The sequence below is a fragment of the Pecten maximus genome, unplaced genomic scaffold (genome assembly GCF_902652985.1).
Source record: "Pecten maximus unplaced genomic scaffold, xPecMax1.1, whole genome shotgun sequence".
NCBI lineage: Eukaryota > Metazoa > Mollusca > Bivalvia > Pectinida > Pectinidae > Pecten > Pecten maximus.
The window spans coordinates 36,713-55,283 of record NW_022979403.1 but is presented as its reverse complement, the minus strand read 5'-3'; the positions used below and the strand labels follow the sequence as shown (position 1 = coordinate 55,283).

The 18,571-nt window shown below is 36.8% G+C and overlaps 1 protein-coding gene across 1 annotated transcript; it reads right to left on the bottom strand.

Annotated features, from left to right (window-relative positions):
• Positions 1–11: 11 nt before the first annotated feature.
• LOC117318591 (formin-like protein 5) lies at positions 12–18,345 on the bottom strand (the record flags this gene model as incomplete). Its single annotated transcript, XM_033873557.1, is given in 6 exon segments — positions 12–187; positions 1,166–1,468; positions 3,676–3,891; positions 5,748–6,504; positions 12,325–12,440; positions 18,106–18,345. Coding segments are annotated over 6 exon segments (1,749 nt in total), but the record flags the coding sequence as incomplete, so codon positions are not given.
• Between the last annotated feature and the right edge of the window lie 226 nt (positions 18,346–18,571).

Here is an 18,571-nt window from a genome sequence, read left to right as displayed (position 1 = left end):
ATTTTAAGGCTTTTTGCTTCCAAGAAATTCTCCAGTCCATCTTTCGTTGTGTCTGGATTTTTCCCTTTAATAAGCACTTTATCATCATACATCAGGCGTGGTTTTGGTGGCGGCGGTGGGATGTACTCTGTGACTTTCAAACTGGCCCCATCTAGTGTATGACTTCTGTCCAACACAGCTCTCATTACTGAAGACAACAGTTATTACATCTGTATAGTGCCTTAAAACAATATCATTCTCATCCTAGTAAATTTTGTATAAATCCTCAACAAGACGATTCAAACAATGATTTAGGATTGGATCTTGCTTCTGTCAATTTCATGGGGTGAAGAATGGAGTTGGTGTTCAGGAAAACATATCTAACAAGGAAATGGAAGTGATACAAATCTCCTCACATGTCAAGTATATACACACTGACATATCCTCCAATAAATCCCTGGTGTTGACTTTTTAAGAATAATTTTCCTTATAATTGACAAATATTAAAATGAATTAAAGTCACTATAATGATGATAAACATTTTCTATAAATAGTAACCGGGACCTTGTCCTCGACCTTGCAAACAAACATACATGGAATGCTATTATCCTTTCCCAGCTTCATTGTGAGGGGATAATGAACTGTGAAAAGATTCATGTTAAATTTCTCTCAATACTGACACAATTCATCACTATTAGAGATTGACAGAGTAAGAGTCAGTTTCTATCAACCCCACTTGCATATAACTGTGTTCAAAAGTCTACCATTAATTTCTAGATGCTGAATTTGTTTAAGTGTATGAAACACTGAAGTCCATCATTGGATGGCCATGACTAAATCTATGTATACAAATAAACATTTCAAGACAGCAGTTTCATTTTACAAAACCATATACATTAGTGTTATCTCTTAATTTGGCATTAAACAAATACACCAAAACATCTAAACAGCTGAGCACATGGAAGATTGATCTATTTAATAAATATATGTGTGAAATTATATTCATGCCCAAGCAATATATGCTATTCTAGTCAAAATCAAGGGTAAAATAAAGAAACGACATTTGATACCAAATTAGCTAGGGTGGAATTCAATTAGAGCAGAAATTAAAATGTATAACAGCTAGTTTCCTGGTTCCATAGCAAATGTCTTATTTTTCATTATTAAAATACATCATTTCAATTACCTTCTTCAGTTTCGTAGGTAATGTAGACAACTCCCTCATCAAACTCCGAATCATTAACATTCACAACCTCGACATTTTTTCCAGCAGCCTTCTTGTTCCCAAAATAAAGCTCTATTGTGTCTACACTAGTTTTCTCACTCATGCCTCGCACCTCTATGATACAGGAAGGCTTCGATTCTTCCTTGTCACTTGTTTCTTCTTCAACATTAGCTCCTGAATTATACTTCTCCGGAACAAATCGCTCTACTGTAATCTGTTTTTTATCCAAGAGTAATGGTAGCTTCTGCAGGACACGATCAACCACTGAAAAAAACAAAATCACAAAACATCAACATCTGTTTAACTGAAGACCATGTGACCAGACGCTGTATGTTATTGTTAACGTCTGTCTGGTCAAGGGAATTAGTACTCAAGTCATCTTTCCAGTTCCAGCTTTTATTTGTCTTCTCTTAATATTGGACACGTATGACAACCTACTCCTGATGTTATCCTTTCTATCTCTCGCTTCACTCTCTCAATATTGGACACGTATGACAATCTACTCCTGATGTTATCCCTTCTGACTCTTGCCTCTGTCTCTCCTGCTACTCGTAATGTCTCGCTCTTCTGCTACTGCTACTCTCAGACTCTCTTCTAGTTTTTACTTAAGTTAGGATTTAATTACTTGAAATGCAAATTATATGACTGATGTTTCTATTGGTCAACTACATGATATTGGTGGACTTATCTTCCTGAGATGGACAGCTATTAGGTGGTCCATTGTCCACTACTCTGTCCAGAGTTTCCCAGGCTAACCCATACCTTTTAATTATACTTAGTAGTGCCAATCTCCCTTTTTCTTTCATCTAGCTTCCTGCCTTTCTTTTACATCATACATTATCTCACAATAACACCCTGTTCTTAACATTCTGTCTTCCATTCTCTCTCTTTTATCTGACATCAATCCATTTATTCCTTTCTTTAGATATCTCTGATTATAAAACATACTGTCCTCACATTTTCCCATTCCATACTGTCATAACCACATCAAACTAGAACTGTCGCCAGGATGGCTGACTAATACCCCCGCAATCTGCACGAGTCAATGGTGAATTGGAACTGTTAATTAGACGCTAACTAAGATAACCCAGTAAAATAGTGACCAGTTGCCATAGCAACCATCATTTTGAAAAAAAAAAGAAAGTGGCATGGACATCTTCACATGGTCCTCTATATTTGTGTGAAGTTTCATTGAAATTGGCCATTTAGTTTAGGAGGAGTTGTCCGGACAAACTTAAAGTTATGGTTCTTAACAGAAAACCTATTTATAGTGACCAGTTGCCATAGCAACCATAATTTTGAAAGAAAAGAAAGTGACATGCACATCTACACATGGTCCTCTATATTTGTGTGAAGTTTCATTGAAATTGGCCATTTAGTTTAGGAGGAGTTGTCCAGACAAACTTAAAGTTATGGTTCTTAACAGAAAACCTGTTTATAGTGACCAGTTGCCATAGCAACCATAATTTTGAAAGAAAAGAAAGTGACATGCACATCTACACATGGTCCTCTATATTTGTGTCAAGTTTCATTGAAATCGGCCGTTCGGTTTAAGAGGAGTTGTCCGGACAAACTTAAAGTTATGATTCTTAACAGAAAACCTGTTTATAGTGACCAGTTGCCATAGCAACCATCATTTTGAAAAAAAAGAAAGTGGCATGCACATCTACAAATGATCATCTATATGTATGTGAAGTTTCAATGAAATTGGCCATTTAGTTTAGGAGGAGTTGTCCGGACAAACTTAAAGTTTATGGTTCTTATCGGAAAACCAGTTTATAGTGACCAGTTGCCATAGCAACCATCATTTTGAAAAAAAAGAAAGTGACATGGACATCTACACATGGTCCTCTATATTTGTGTGAAGTTTCATTGAAATTGGCCATTTAGTTTAGGAGGAGTTGTCCGGACAAACTTAAAGTTATGGTTCTTATCCGAAAACCTGTTTATAGTGACCAGTTGTCATAGCAACCATCATTTTGAAAAAAAAGAAAGTGGCATGCACATCTACACGTGGTCCTCTATATTTGTGCAAAGTTTCAAGAACTTAAGACTTTTACATTTGAAATTGACAGCAATAACTGAAAAATAGTTGGAATTTTTTTGCAAACCATAATCTATATCATGACTCTGATGCATTTTAAGTTTCAAAGAAATCAGTCGAAAAATACAAGCGATCTCCGAACACAAAAGTGAATAACAATGAAATTCTTTTCTGGGAAACAAGATCATAATTAATGTATACAAAGTTTCAAAGAGATCGGTCAAAAAATGCTGGAGATTGCAGGACAAAAATAAAATACTGAAATAAACAGTGCTTTTTAAGAAATACCAATAACAAGGATGGACGGACGACAGACGGACGACCTACCATGGACGCAGGGCGATCTAAACAGCACACCATCAACGCCCATCATCTAATGATGGTGGGCTAATAATATCAACAAAGACATACATCATAATTTGAATACCTTCAGGTTTTTCAAACGTTATAATAGCCATCGCTGATTCTTTCCGAAAGTCCACATCCTCAATGTCTCCACCACCACTTTTCCTTTTACTCTCAAAAAAATAGGTTAGCGATTCTTCTGTGGTCTGTGGAGATATTCCTGTGACTTTGATCATCCCCAATGATTCTTCGTCCTCCTCCTCATCCTCCTCATTCTCCTCTTCCTCAGTTTCAGCAGCTGTCATTAATAACAGAAGGTAGAAAATAAATGTAGATGTTTGATAGTATAATTAGAAGCCTACTGGTTATGATGTACTTACAAGAGATGTCAGAAGACATCATAGCTCTCAAAATGGTTTGAAATTGGGAATTAGTTTTCCAAAAGTAAGCTAAAGTCAAGGTCAAGGTTAGAAGATCCTCAAATGTAGTACTAACGGAAAGATCTTGTCAAAAGGAACAGACATGTCATCCTCAGTAGTACTGACACAACACTTTCATAACAAGAGGCCTAATGGGCCTGTATCGTTCACCTGCTTGCAGGTGTGGCCATGAATGTATGTCAAGTTCATACATTTAACCATACATGGTAACCTTTCAAACCAGCATGCTGCAGACCCAATATCAATTTCCTTGGCCTTTTGGATATTGAGAAGAAGTCATTCCCCCAATTACCTTGAATGTAGGTAAAGGTCATTCATTTGAACCAACTTGGTAGCCCTTTACCCAAGCATGCCACAGGACCAATATCATCATGTCTCTGTGATGGTTATTGAGAAGAGAAGTTGTTTAAAGGAAAAAGTTGATGCTGTACAGATGGCAGACGGACAACGGCTGGATAACAGACAGATGACAGACAACGCACCACGGCATAAACTCACTTGTCCTTTGGGCAGTAGAGCTAAAAACTTAAACCGAGGTTCTACAGACAACTGACAACGGGGCTATAGTAATAGATGCCCTTGATTTCATCCCTGGAAGCTAAAGTTCACTTTTCAAAGGCATATTCACAAATTATTTCATATTTTCATCTCATTTCAGCAGACCTCCTTTCATTTATTTCCTGGTTGCCTTAAAGAAGAAATTGCTGCATGCTTACCATATATATCCCTAAATAAGCCCCTCCCCTAGTGTAAAATTTAGTCCAGTACAGCTGTATTTAACCTCAAATTAGCTCCCTCCCCTAACAAATATAGCTTAATACCATACTTAATCATCAAATATCCCTCTCTCCTTGTGTGTTTCAGTACCGTATTCTACATCAAATTAGCCCCTACCCAATGCAAAAGTAAGTACAGTATCTATCCTCAAATAACCTCCCTCCCCTATCATAAAATTTGATACAGTATCTATTCTCAAATAAGCTCCCTCCCCTAGTGTAAAATTTAATGCAGTATCTATTCTCAAATAAGCCCCCTCCCCTAGTGTAAAATTTAATGCAGTATCTATCCTAAAACAAGCCCCCTCTCCTAATGTAAAATTTAATGCAGTATCTATCCTAAAACAAGCCCCCTCTCCTAATGTAAAATTTGATACAGTGTGATCAAGAGATCAATCGACCGTATCAAAACATAACGGTGAGGCACCTTACCGAGATCGCAATTCGTCAATTGGGCCTAGTTCACCTGTAAAGCAGGGGCCATAGGTAATGAGTATTGGACGATATAGAAACAGGTCAGTTTTCCACTTGAAATAGATACAAAATAGGGGTGTTAGGTAACAAATAACATGCATAGCGGATCAAGAGAAATTGGCTATGTATGCATGGCGGCACCAAGCTAAGGGTGGCGGGCCGCCATGTTAAGACAGGCATTTAATGGTGATCACTGGACTATTTTAAGATTATTAAGTATATCTGTGAGTAGTGAGCAAAATCTGTGAAAATTGCATTGTTACAGTTTTGTTTTACCATATGATAAACGATATGAAATTGGAATTTTACAGAAAATTTGATCTTCTATCAATGATACGGTTGTTTTGATCGAACAAATAAAGTTCATAGCCTGTGTACGGGACTCTGGAATAGGAGCAGCATCAAAAATGTCGTCCTTTTTTACCATCTATAAATAAAGCTTTGTATAATGATTTGACTTTTACCATTCATGGATGTTTCTGAAGGTTCAACCCAAGCCTCCGGTAACTGGTAAGCAGGTGAAGGTTGATTTGGTATGTGAGGTGGCTGGTTCATCCTTGGAGAACTGTTGGGTGCAGGGTGCCTTCCAGAATATGGACTGTAGGGCGGTGGTAAGCCTGGCGTGTATGGACCTGGAAATCTCGGGGCATATTGGGCATGATAAAAGGGCATGGAGTACATGGCTTCTTGTCCTGGTGCTGGTCCACGATATTGATATCCAGGATAAGGAGGCATAGATGAGTAAGCTACTTGTCTTTCTTGCTCGTTGCCTAGACTTTTTCTCTCATCTGAAGGTTGCGCTTGTTTCTGCTGATCACTATCTTTAGGTGGTTGAGGAGTTCCAGGTTCAGCTGCTGATAAAGGCTGTTCATGAACTTCACCTTCACCACACATTCCTGGCAATTTGCCCTCTTGACCTTGGACCTGAGGTGGTTGCCCCCCTGGGGGACCTGGTGGTGTGGAGTCTCCAGGATAAACAATAAGGCCTGTACCCTCAGAACCTGCTGGCTTTGGTGCCATAGTTGTTGGCACCTGTGGTCCACCATATTGTTGAGGATATCCTGGATACATCGGATTTCCTTGTGATCCTGGAGACTGACCAAAATTAGGGTATTGAATATTCTGGTAACTAGGCGGGTAACCATGGTAACCTGGATAGGCACCTTGTGGGCCATAATTTGGTTGTGCTGGGTCACCAGGAAAAACAGCAGGAGCCAAGTTCTGAAAGACATAAAAAAAATCATATTTGTAGGAAAAGGAGTCAAACACCCGTTACCTATCGCAAGCAAAGACTCAATAATATTGAAAAATGAATACTTAAATGTAACCTAGTTTATGAAATTAATCTGTTAAAGTGTTCCTGACATATTTTGTACACAAGAATTTCACTACACACAGACAGATGGACCGTATGGTAAACAGTGGACGGACAGTTAACTCTTCTGACTTGTGGAGCCAACTGCCCCAATCATGATTATTTTTTAACACTCAAGTAATCATATAATTTATTGATTTTTTGGAGAGGACTTATATAGGCTTGCCTGTTGTCCAATCCATTTGTTTTATTGCAATAAAATTTGTTGAAATGAAATATAATTTATTGTATTCTTACCAGTGAAATGATTGGATATTGTGACCTTCACAGTCGCGTTGTCACTATGTTGAGTATCCATTTCATTACAATTGTGGGTATTGCACAAGTTCACGATGTACAGTGTATACATGATGTGCACACAAAATCTGCATGATGTATGCATGATAGAACCAGAGATTTGGTTTGTTTTTGTTTAAGGTCCTATTAACAGCCAGGGTCATTTAAGGACGTGCCAGGTTTTGGAGGTGGAGGAAAGCCAGAGTACCCGGAGAAAAATCACCGGCCTACGGTCAGTACCTGGCAATTGCCCCATGTAGGTTTCGAACTCGCAACCCAGAGGTGGAGGGCTAGTGATAAAGTGTCGGTACACCTTCAGACCAGGTGACCTAATTAAAATGTGTGATTGTATTGTGTAGGGGAATGTGACCACAATGACCAATCAAAAAGAATTGTGAGCAATAACTATCCTTGCTATAAAATCTGATTACAATAAAGTTAAAACATTCAAAATAGTTTTGATACAAAGATGATATAAACATTGTTTCTGTAACATCCTACATGGAATTACATCTCAGCTCTTGGATTATAATTTTTTTTAATTAATCAAATGTTGTAATTTTTTCACTAGATAAACTTGGGTGTGTGATCAAACATGGATCCAGTGACTGACATTCAATTTATAATCACTCGCCATTTAAAGACATGAAAAGTAATTCCCTGACCGGCAGTAGACTGTAAACATTACAGAGAGGATGCCGGCGCAAGGATTATAGTCTACATTTGTAATTTACCTATATGTTTATCTGCTTTTACCTGTGGTAAGTAAACAACTGACTATAATTGGTTTGTAGTAGTCTTACAAATCCATTGCATTCCTTCATTCTGCAAATTGTCACATCACCCAGCTACAGAGTTATTACAAAATATTAGAAATAGCAATTTGGAGTATGTATCATTTTACAATATTGATCTTGTGATCTTACGAAACCATACAGCTGTGAAGAACAATTCCAAAATGTACATTTGTGCAGACAATGTGCGGACAATGCTTTTGGAACGTTGTGCGCACCCACATCTGTTATTATTACGAATAAGACATCATTATACAATATGTAACGTCAATATGACTAAAATCCAGATCCTCATTATACACTACGTTATAACGTCAGTCTGATTAAAATACAGATCATCATTATACACTACGTTATAACGTCAGTCTGATTAAAATACAGATCATCATTATACACTACGTTATAACGTCAGTCTGATTAAAATACAGATCATCAATATACACTATGTTACAACGTCAGTCTGATTAAAATACAGATCATCATTATACACTACGTTATAACGTCAGTCTGATTAAAATACAGATCATCAATATACACTACGTTATAACGTCAGTCTGATTAATATACAGATCATCATTATACACTACGTTATAACGTCAGTCTGATTAAAATACAGATCATCATTATACACTACGTTATAACGTCAGTCTGATTAAAGTACAGATCATCATTATACTCTACGTTATAACGTCAGTCTGATTAAAATACAGATCATCATTATACACTACGTTATAACGTCAGTCTGATTAAAATACAGATCATCATTATACACTACGTTATAACGTCAGTCTGATTAAAATACAAATCATCATTATATACTACGTTATAACGTCAGTCTGATTAAAATACAAATCATCATTATATACTACGTTATAACGTCAGTCAGATTAAAATACAGATCATCATTATACACTACGTTATAACGTCAGTCTGATTAAAATACAGATCATCATTATACACTATGTTATAACGTCAGTCTGATTAAAGTACAGATCATCATTATACACTACGTTATAACGTCAGTCTGATTAAAATACAGATCATCATTATACACTACGTTATAACGTCAGTCTGATTAAAATACAGATCATCATTATACACTACGTTATAACGTCAGTCTGATTAAAATACAGATCATCATTATACACTACGTTATAACGTCAGTCTGATTTAAATACAGATCATCATTATACACTACGTCATAACGTCAGTCTGATTAAAATACAGATCATCATTATACACTATGTTATAACGTCAGTCTGATTAAAATACAGATCATCATTATACACTACGTTATAACGTCAGTCTGATAACAGATCATCATTATACACTACGTTATAACTCAGTCTGATTAAAATACCGATCATCAATATACACTACGTTATAACGTCGGTCTGATAACAGATCATCTGCTATGAAGATCTGATGATAGTCAGTAAGGGATCATGTTCATGATGTTTTGGCTAAAACCAAAACCAATATACAATGTATTAAGTTATTCTTGGTATAATAAACATGTTAAGAATAATAAGTGGCATGAAAGAAACCTGAATATGAAAACTCTGAATCATCAGTTCAGCAGCCAATCAGGATCGAGCACTAAGCAATACACAATGATATTAACTGATAGGGGGAGGAGCCCCAAGTCAGAATTGTCCTTCAACTAGCATAGACCGAAGTGCCAACATCAGCCCTATCGACTACTTGTAGCATTGTGCTGGCAGTAATAAATAATACAAAATTTGAAATTTTCAAGAATGTATCAAATCAGAATGCTTGACACGAGACAAATTCTCCAAAATGTGAACCAGGAAGTGATCAAAATTGACAGATATGATATGATCTAATTTAAGTGGGGAGTGCGATTTAATTCACCTAGGGAGTGCGATTTAATTCACCTGGGGAGTGCGATTTAATTTACCTGGGGTCTGCAGTGTGATCTAGCCTTGGAAGTGATTTAATTTAACAGGGGAATGATCTAATTTAAAACCAGAATAGTTATAAAAAACTTATTTCTCTCATTTAATGCTACAAATGTAAATCAAGCTTTCTAATTCTTTATTTGTTTAATGAGGATCACAAACAGCCCTAGGGCTACGAGATGCTCTCCTCAACACATAAAACAATACAGTATGTACAAGACGTAATCATAACACACGCTCTCTCACGCACACATACATTCCATAACATAAAGAAGATGAGGTGGAGAGGAAGGATGAGGATAGAGGGAAAGTGGTAATGCAAAGAGAGTGAAGGTATGGGAAGGGGGGGGGGGGGGGGTTAAAGATGAAATTAGAACCTTTTTGAATCAACAATATATTCAAATACAAAGTCAAAAATATTTTTGTTTGAGGAATCGGTATTGTTGTCAGAGCCATGCAATATAATGTTTAAAAGGAGATCAGGCATAAGATTTACAATGAGATCTGGATTTACATTTGGAGCCAATTCGTTGCAAGTTTTTCTTAACAATTTCATACGCAAGTTGTTATATTTTGGACAGGTAAAAAAGAAATGTTTTTCGTCTTCGGGGGAATCCGTACAGTCGTCACAATAAATCAAGCTTTCAATCAATATAGATACATGTACAGGGAATCAATCATGTCCACTCAGAACAAAGAGAAAACAAGAGCTGTTGGAGAACAGCATAGCTCGTCTCGCAAATGTTTGTCAATAAATAATTAAAATATATTAATTGGAATGGTTTCGCAAATTGCATTAATAATGTTTATATTGTTTACTTGATCAGATTATGTTTTGTGAATTCATGCATTTGGGAGACAAGCTATGCTGTTGTAGATTAAAGGAAGATATTAAACACAAATGTAATTGCTTTTGGACATATTTCTTCAATTTTTTGACAACATATCCTAATGAGAGTTGTCTCCCTTGAAAAATGTGACCGGTATAAATTGTCTATTGTGACGTTTTCATATTGTTTTATATTCAGTTTCACCCCAAGAAAGGATAGTGTAACTCCATAGGGACTCTTTTACCAAATATCAGCACCCTAGTACAATCATAAAGTAATGTGTTAAAAAGCTTTCAACATTTGCACGAAAATTTTTAAAAAATGTGTTTTTTCCTCAAAAAAATATTTCAGTTTAACTCAGGAAAGGGATAGTTCAACCCCCACAGGGAACCTAATACCATGTATAACTATGCCTTTCAACACTCACAATATAAAGTTAACACAAAGTCCAAAGATTTAAAAACAAAAACAAAAAAACACAGATTTAAAAAGAAAATATCCAATTTTTACTCCAGGAAGGGATTGTCTTACTCCATAGGGACTCTATTGCCAAATATAAGCACCCTTGTACAATTATAAAGTGATGTATTAAAACCTCTTAACAATTGTACCAAAAACTTAACGCACAAATATTCTAAGTCCAAAAATTTGAAAAATTCTGGTTATTTCCCAAAAAAATCTTTTAGTTTAACTCCGGCAGGGGATAGTTTAACCCAAGAGGGAGTTTATTACCAACAATCAGCACCCTAGTACAATTATAAAGTGATGAATTAATACCTTTCAACACTTGCACCAAAAACTTAACGCAGAAATATTCCAAGTCCAAAAATTTGAAAATTTTGTTTTTTTTATAAAAAAATCTTTTAGTTTAACTCTGGCAGGGGATAGTCTAACCCCAGAGGGACTCTATTGCCAATTATCAGCACCCTAGTACAATTATAAAGTGATGTATTAATACCTTTCAACACTTGCACCAAAAACTTAACGCAGAAATATTCTAAGTCCAAAAATTTGAAAATTCTGGTTTTTTTCCCAAAAAAATCTTTTAGTTTAACTCTGGCAGGGGATAGCCTAACCCCAGAGGGACTCTATTGCCAATTATCAGCACCCTAGTACAATTATAAAGTGATGTATTAATACCTTTCAACACTTGCACCAAAAACTTAACGCAGAAATATTCTAAGTCCAAAAATTTGAAAATTCTGGTTTTTTCCCAAAAAAATCTTTTAGTTTAACTCTGGCAGGGGATAGTCTAACCCCAGAGGGACTCTATTGCCAATTATCAGCACCCTAGTACAATTATAAAGTGATGTATTAATACCTTTCAACACTTGCACCAAAAACTTAACGCAAAAATTTTCTAAGTCCAAAAATTTTCAAAAATCTGTTTTTTTTTCCCAAAAATCTTTTAGTTTAACTCCGGCAGGGGATAGTTTGACCCCCACAGGGACCATATTACCTTAAATTACTATGCCTTTCAACACTTGCACCAAAAATTTAACATTTGGAAAACCAACACCGACGCCGACACCGACGCCGACGCCGGAGTGACAACATAAGCTCTCACTCTTCTTCGAAGAGACGAGCTAATAAAGAAATTCAAGTTACGACACTTTCCCCTAGTGTATTGGATCTCGTGAAAAACAAATATTGTCTGTAATGTAAATATTTTGTTTATGATGAATTGCAGCCTGTTGAAGCACAACACTGCATCTGCCAGCTCTTCTCCAGGTTTGTTTTATTTTCGTAGGTTTAAGCAATCAGTGACTAATAGCTGATGAATCAAATACACAATAAACTATTTGTTGTAGCAATAAATTTTACATGGCCATTGTTGTTTTTACCTTAAGGTCAACTTTTTCCCATGACGTTGGAATGTCACACAGTATACATGCACCGATCTTCAGAGGAGTACTGTTTGGCAGACAGATTTCTTTCTGGTTCACATAGTAATCAGTCACTGTAGAAACAAAGGATACACAAAATATGTTTCAAGTTATTTTGGGAATTTAACAGTTAACAAAATTATGAAGTATCACAATATTACAAGATAAACAGGGGGAGATTGGAGACACACTGTCCCAGAAGGAAGAGATTAGTAGCAATCCAGACGAATCTGCCATGGATACAGGTGTAGACACGAGGTCTCACCAAAAATCCAGGTAACATATGCCTAAAAACCATGAGCCAACACAGTGTTGAAAAAGTTTACATGTTTCAGCAATAGGTTAGCCATCATCATAAAACGTTCTGGTTAAAACATATGTAAACAATGCACTCTAATATTAAACTGACCATTGAAAGCATCTCCGTATTGGGCTCACTGTTTTTACGCAAGAATTACCTTAGGTTTCAAAATCTATTTCTTACAATGGCAGCTAGCTGTATGTGAATGTGGCTAGCTTTAATGTTATATGAAGCATGTCCATAGTGATGTGGTCGCTTTCTAGCCTTGAGCTAGGAGGGATTTCCCCTTCTGGTGTTATCTAGCCTAGGAAGAGTGGTTTGTTTCAATGACTTAATTAAGGCGTGATATATAGAATGTTAATTATTGGGATTTTTCTCATTTTCTCAGATAGTATTTACACTGATAGTCAGACAAATTGGAAATAATCGTTATTGTCAAGCAGGATGATATTGTGCCCATTCCCATTGGCTGGAGTTGGAGGATCTGCCAAAAAGAACTGCCTGGAATATTTAAAAGTCGGAGATTTTACATGTGTATTAAAGGCAATATAATAGCAGACACAAAACTCATTGAAGAAATACATGTGCAAGGCAGACAGGGCTGGACAGCTCACCAGGAGAGACCATGTCCAGGAGAGAAAGGGTAAATCTACCGTTTTAACATCAGAGCCAGATACATAAAGAGACCCAGGACAGAACCATCATTATCGTGGAAACAGTTATATTAGCTGTCATGTAAATATAGGGTAATGCTAGCAACATGTACATGGTGACAGAGGTGTATATAGAGCTTGTTCAGCCCCAAGGTTTCTTTTTGGGGAATTAATATTAGAACATTCAACTTAGGGCTGGATGGGCATCTCCTGCTATAGTTAAATGTATAGGTAGCAGAGTACAGTAAAAATGCCCAATTCTGAAAAATATGGCACATGTTTTAGATATGTAAACATTGCCAGTTAACCCTACATATTACCTCAGTAATGTATTTGTAATCTGTACAACATTTGCAATTTTAATACAGCTCTGAAGGATAAGTAAACTTATATTTTCTGTAATTTTTAGAGCTGTGAATACCATGGTAACAGCTTAACAAGAGATCCCAGAGGGATCTTGGCGCCCACCATTGAATGATCTTCATAGGTTCCATGTCAGATTGATCTTTTCTCTACTTTTCCCTTCATTTTACTAATCTGTGCAAATTGAGACATCCCTCCAGTACTTTTCAAACAAGGGAATCCTAGCTATATAAGAAATTTGAGATTTAACGATAATGGCTGTTTGTTTGTCAGGTTGTTTTCAGGACAGACTGGTCCAAAAATGCAATACCAAGGGGAACCTACTTATGAAATTTGAGAAAGATCCATTCAGTACTTTGAGAAATAGAGATAACAAACTTCAATTGTCAAAATCCAAGATGGCGGTCTGTCGGCCATATTGTTGTCCAATTGATCTCAAAATGCAATAAGCATAACGAGGCACCAAGGGGAACCTCACTATGAAATTTGAGAAAGATCCCTTCAGTACTTTCTCAGAAATAGCGATAACAAACTTCAATTGTCAAAATCCAAGATAGCTGCCTGTTGGCCATGTTGTTTTCCGATTGGTCTCAAAACGCAATATGCATAACTAGGCACCAAGGGAAACTTACATATGAAATTTCAGAAAGATCCATTCAGCACTTTCTCAGAAATAGCAATAACAAACTTCAATTGTCAAAATCCAAGATGGCTGCCTGTCGGCCATGTTGTTTTCTGATTGGTCTCAAAACGCAATATGCATAACTCGGCACCAAGGGAAACCTACATATGAAATTTCAGAAAGATCCATTCAGTACTTTCTCCGAAATAGCGATAACAAACTTCAATTGTCAAAATCCAAGATAGCTGCCTGTTGGCCATGTTGTTTTCCGATTGGTCTCAAAACGCAATATGCATAACTAGGCACCAAGGGGAACCTACATATGAAATTTCAGAAAGATCCATTCAGCACTTTCTCAGAAATAGCGATAACAAACTTCAATTGTCAAAATCCAAGATGGCTGCCTGTCGGCCATGTTGTTTTCTGATTGGTCTCAAAACGCAATATGCATAACTCGGCACCAAGGGAAACCTACATATGAAATTTCAGAAAGATCCATTCAGTACTTTCTCCGAAATAGTGATAACAAACTTAAATTGCCAAAATCCAAGATGGCTGCCTGTCGGCCATGTTGTTTTAAGATTGGTCTAAAACGCAATATGCATAACTAGGCACCAAGGGAAACCTACATATGAAATTTCAGAAAGATCCATTCAGTACATTCTCATAAATAGCGATAACAAACTTCAATTGTCAAAATCCAAGATGGCTGCCTGTCGGCCATGTTGTTTTCGAATTGGTCTCAAAACGCAATATGCATAACTAGGCACCAAGGGGAACCTACATATGAAATTTGAGAAAGATCCATTCAGTACATTCTCATAAATAGCGATAACAAACTTCAATTGTCAAAATCCAAGATGGCTGCCTGTCGGCCATGTTGTTTTCGAATTGGTCTCAAAACGCAATATGCATAACTAGGCACCAAGGGAAACCTACATATGAAATTTCAGAAAGATCCATTCAGTACTTTCTCAGAAATAGTGATAACAAACTTCAATTGTCAAAATCCAAGATGGCTGCCTGTCGGCCATGTTGTTTTCCGATTGGTCTCAAAACGCAATATGCATAACTAGGCACCAAGGGGAACCTACATATGAAATTTGAGAAAGATCCCTTCAGTACTTTCTCAGAAATAGCGATAACAAACTTCAATTGTCAAAATCCAAGATGGCTGCCTGTCGGCCATGTTGTTTTCTGATTGGTCTCAAAACGCAATATGCATAACTCGGCACCAAGGGAAACCTACATATGAAATTTCAGAAAGATCCATTCAGTACTTTCTCCGAAATAGTGATAACAAACTTAAATTGCCAAAATCCAAGATGGCTGCCTGTCGGCCATGTTGTTTTAAGATTGGTCTAAAACGCAATATGCATAACTAGGCACCAAGGGAAACCTACTTATGAAATTTCAGAAAGATCCATTCAGTACATTCTCATAAATAGCGATAACAAACTTCAATTGTCAAAATCCAAGATGGCTGCCTGTCGGCCATGTTGTTTTCGAATTGGTCTCAAAACGCAATATGCATAACTAGGCACCAAGGGGAACCTACATATGAAATTTGAGAAAGATCCATTCAGTACATTCTCATAAATAGCGATAACAAACTTCAATTGTCAAAATCCAAGATGGCTGCCTGTCGGCCATGTTGTTTTCGAATTGGTCTCAAAACGCAATATGCATAACTAGGCACCAAGGGAAACCTACATATGAAATTTCAGAAAGATCCATTCAGTACTTTCTCAGAAATAGTGATAACAAACTTCAATTGTCAAAATCCAAGATGGCTGCCTGTCGGCCATGTTGTTTTTCGATTGGTCTCAAATCGCTATATGCATAACTAGGCACCAAGGGGAACCTACATATGAAATTTGAGAAAGATCCCTTCAGTACTTTCTCAGAAATAGCGATAACAAACTTCAATTGTCAAAATCCAAGATGGCTGCCTGTCGGCCATGTTGTTGTCCAATTGGTCTCAAAACGCAATATGCAGAACTAGGCACCAAGGGGAACCTACATATGAAATTTGAGAAAGATCCCTTCAGTACTTTCTCAGAAATAGCGATAACAAACTTCAATTGTCAAAATCCAAGATGGCTGCCTGTCGGCCATGTTGTTTTCCGATTGGTCTCAAAACGCAATATGCATAACTAGGCACCAAGGAGAACCTACATATGAAATTTGAGAAAGATCCCTTTAGTACTTTCTCAGAAATAGCGATAACAAACTTCAATTGTCAAAATCCAAGATGGCTGCCTGTCGGCCATGTTGTTTTCCGATTGGTCTCAAAACGCAATATGCATAACTAGGCACCAAGGGGAACCTACATATGAAATTTGAGAAAGATCCCTTCAGTACTTTCTCAGAAATAGCGATAACAAGAATTGTTTACGGACGGAGGGACGGCCGGACGGACCACGGACCACGGACGCATGGCGATTTGAATAGCCCACCATCTGATGATGGTGGGCTAAAAATGCTCAAAAATTGCAAAATATTATATTTGACCCAAAATGACACAATTCTCTACACAATTTATTTTCTGAAACCTATTTGAAATTAAATATCTCTATCCCAAAGACAGAATCAATCTTGTTTTGACATATGTTGTAAATTAAGTTTTTCTGCTATCTTACCTTTTCGATGGGCTTCCATTTTTCGCTGTAGGCAAAACTAAATTTCCTGTGTAAACACACTTTCGGAAAATCCGGAAATTTAAAATCCGGAACCAATTTATTAATTATTGTTTTAACAAATGTGAAGCCTGCTTGTAATACTTCATACTGAATATACCAATTATAGTGTGCATTTATTTTTTTCATTTTTTATGCATATCATAATACAGGAGTTGTTTGCTTAACAAAAAAATCGCCCATGGCCAGCCTGTCCTACTGTAGTGTGCTACCATAGTCTATAAAATTCAGCTCAGAGTATAGAGTATATGTCTGTTGTTAATACTGTACTTTATTACGACAGCCCATATACGCCTGGACAATATACACATAAGAAATTGATGTTTGTCAGAGGTTTCCAGAAAAACGTGGTCGAAAAACTGCATTTGCAGTTGTATTTTGCCCAGTATCGGATCGATTTTATGGTTGGATTTTGCTTTGCTTTTTGTTTATTTTGCCAACGCAGTGTTGGCCCATAACCGCCTTGGCGCTTTTCGAGCTTTGCTCTGGTAATTAACATACCATTTGATAATTTCCGACTGTCTGATGAAGCACAGGTGGCCAATTGCTCAAGACAGCCCACTTGACCTTGTAAGCTTATATATTGGTGTTACATAATGTATGTGTGGGTAAAAACATAAGGTACAAAGGTTAAGGGGAGGAGACATGCATATAGCCGGATTCAAAGAATGAAAGGGGATATAACCTGGGTATTCTCATATGAATTAGCATATGGCTTAGCATGCCAAACTAAGAGTGACACCTATTAGACGGAACACCCATACTACATCTGCTCGAAAGGTATATAACAAATTTCTACTTTCGTTTTTGATTTATGAGGTTAAACACTGGAACATTTTTCGACGCATTCGAAATATATAAAAGTACATGTATGAATTACCTCAATAGACTGCTGAATTTGAAGAAAAAACACCCGTTCATGCAAATGGAATTTCTACTTTCGTTTTTGATTTCAGGTGTTTTAAGACACTGAGTTTTTTTCTTAAAGATTCGAAACATTTGAATGACGTCAGCAGACCATTGAAAATGTTTCAATTAGATGATGGCAATTATATTTTTAAAGCGACATTACATAATAAATAAACGCCTTCACATTCTTACCAACTTTATCATGAAACAATATCAGCCATTTTGTTTGATTAAGTTGTACGCCCGCAATTTGTTCTAGTTTTAAACAATGTTGGAATATCTGTTTCACTTGGTTCTCGTTTGTATCAGACGAAAATCCTTCCACTTGTATACAGAACGGCTGTAGCGATTCTCTGAAGTTGTCGCTGGCCATCTTATAGACAAGGCTGATCCATATCCTTCTCCGACTTTGCTGTCCGTCTGGGAGCGACTCTCACGTGATTAGATATTTGCAAATCAGACGATCCTGATTGGTTGATCAGAAATAGCAACAGGGAATTTCCAACTTACCAGGAATCCCGTAAATTCTAGTTCTACTTTCGATATCGTTATTTTCAGAAATCGAATATTCTTTTTAAGTGTTACTCAAGACTACGATGGCCGACAAGAGCATGGCAAAATGAAATGAAAAAACTGTAACACTTTTTTCATGCTACAG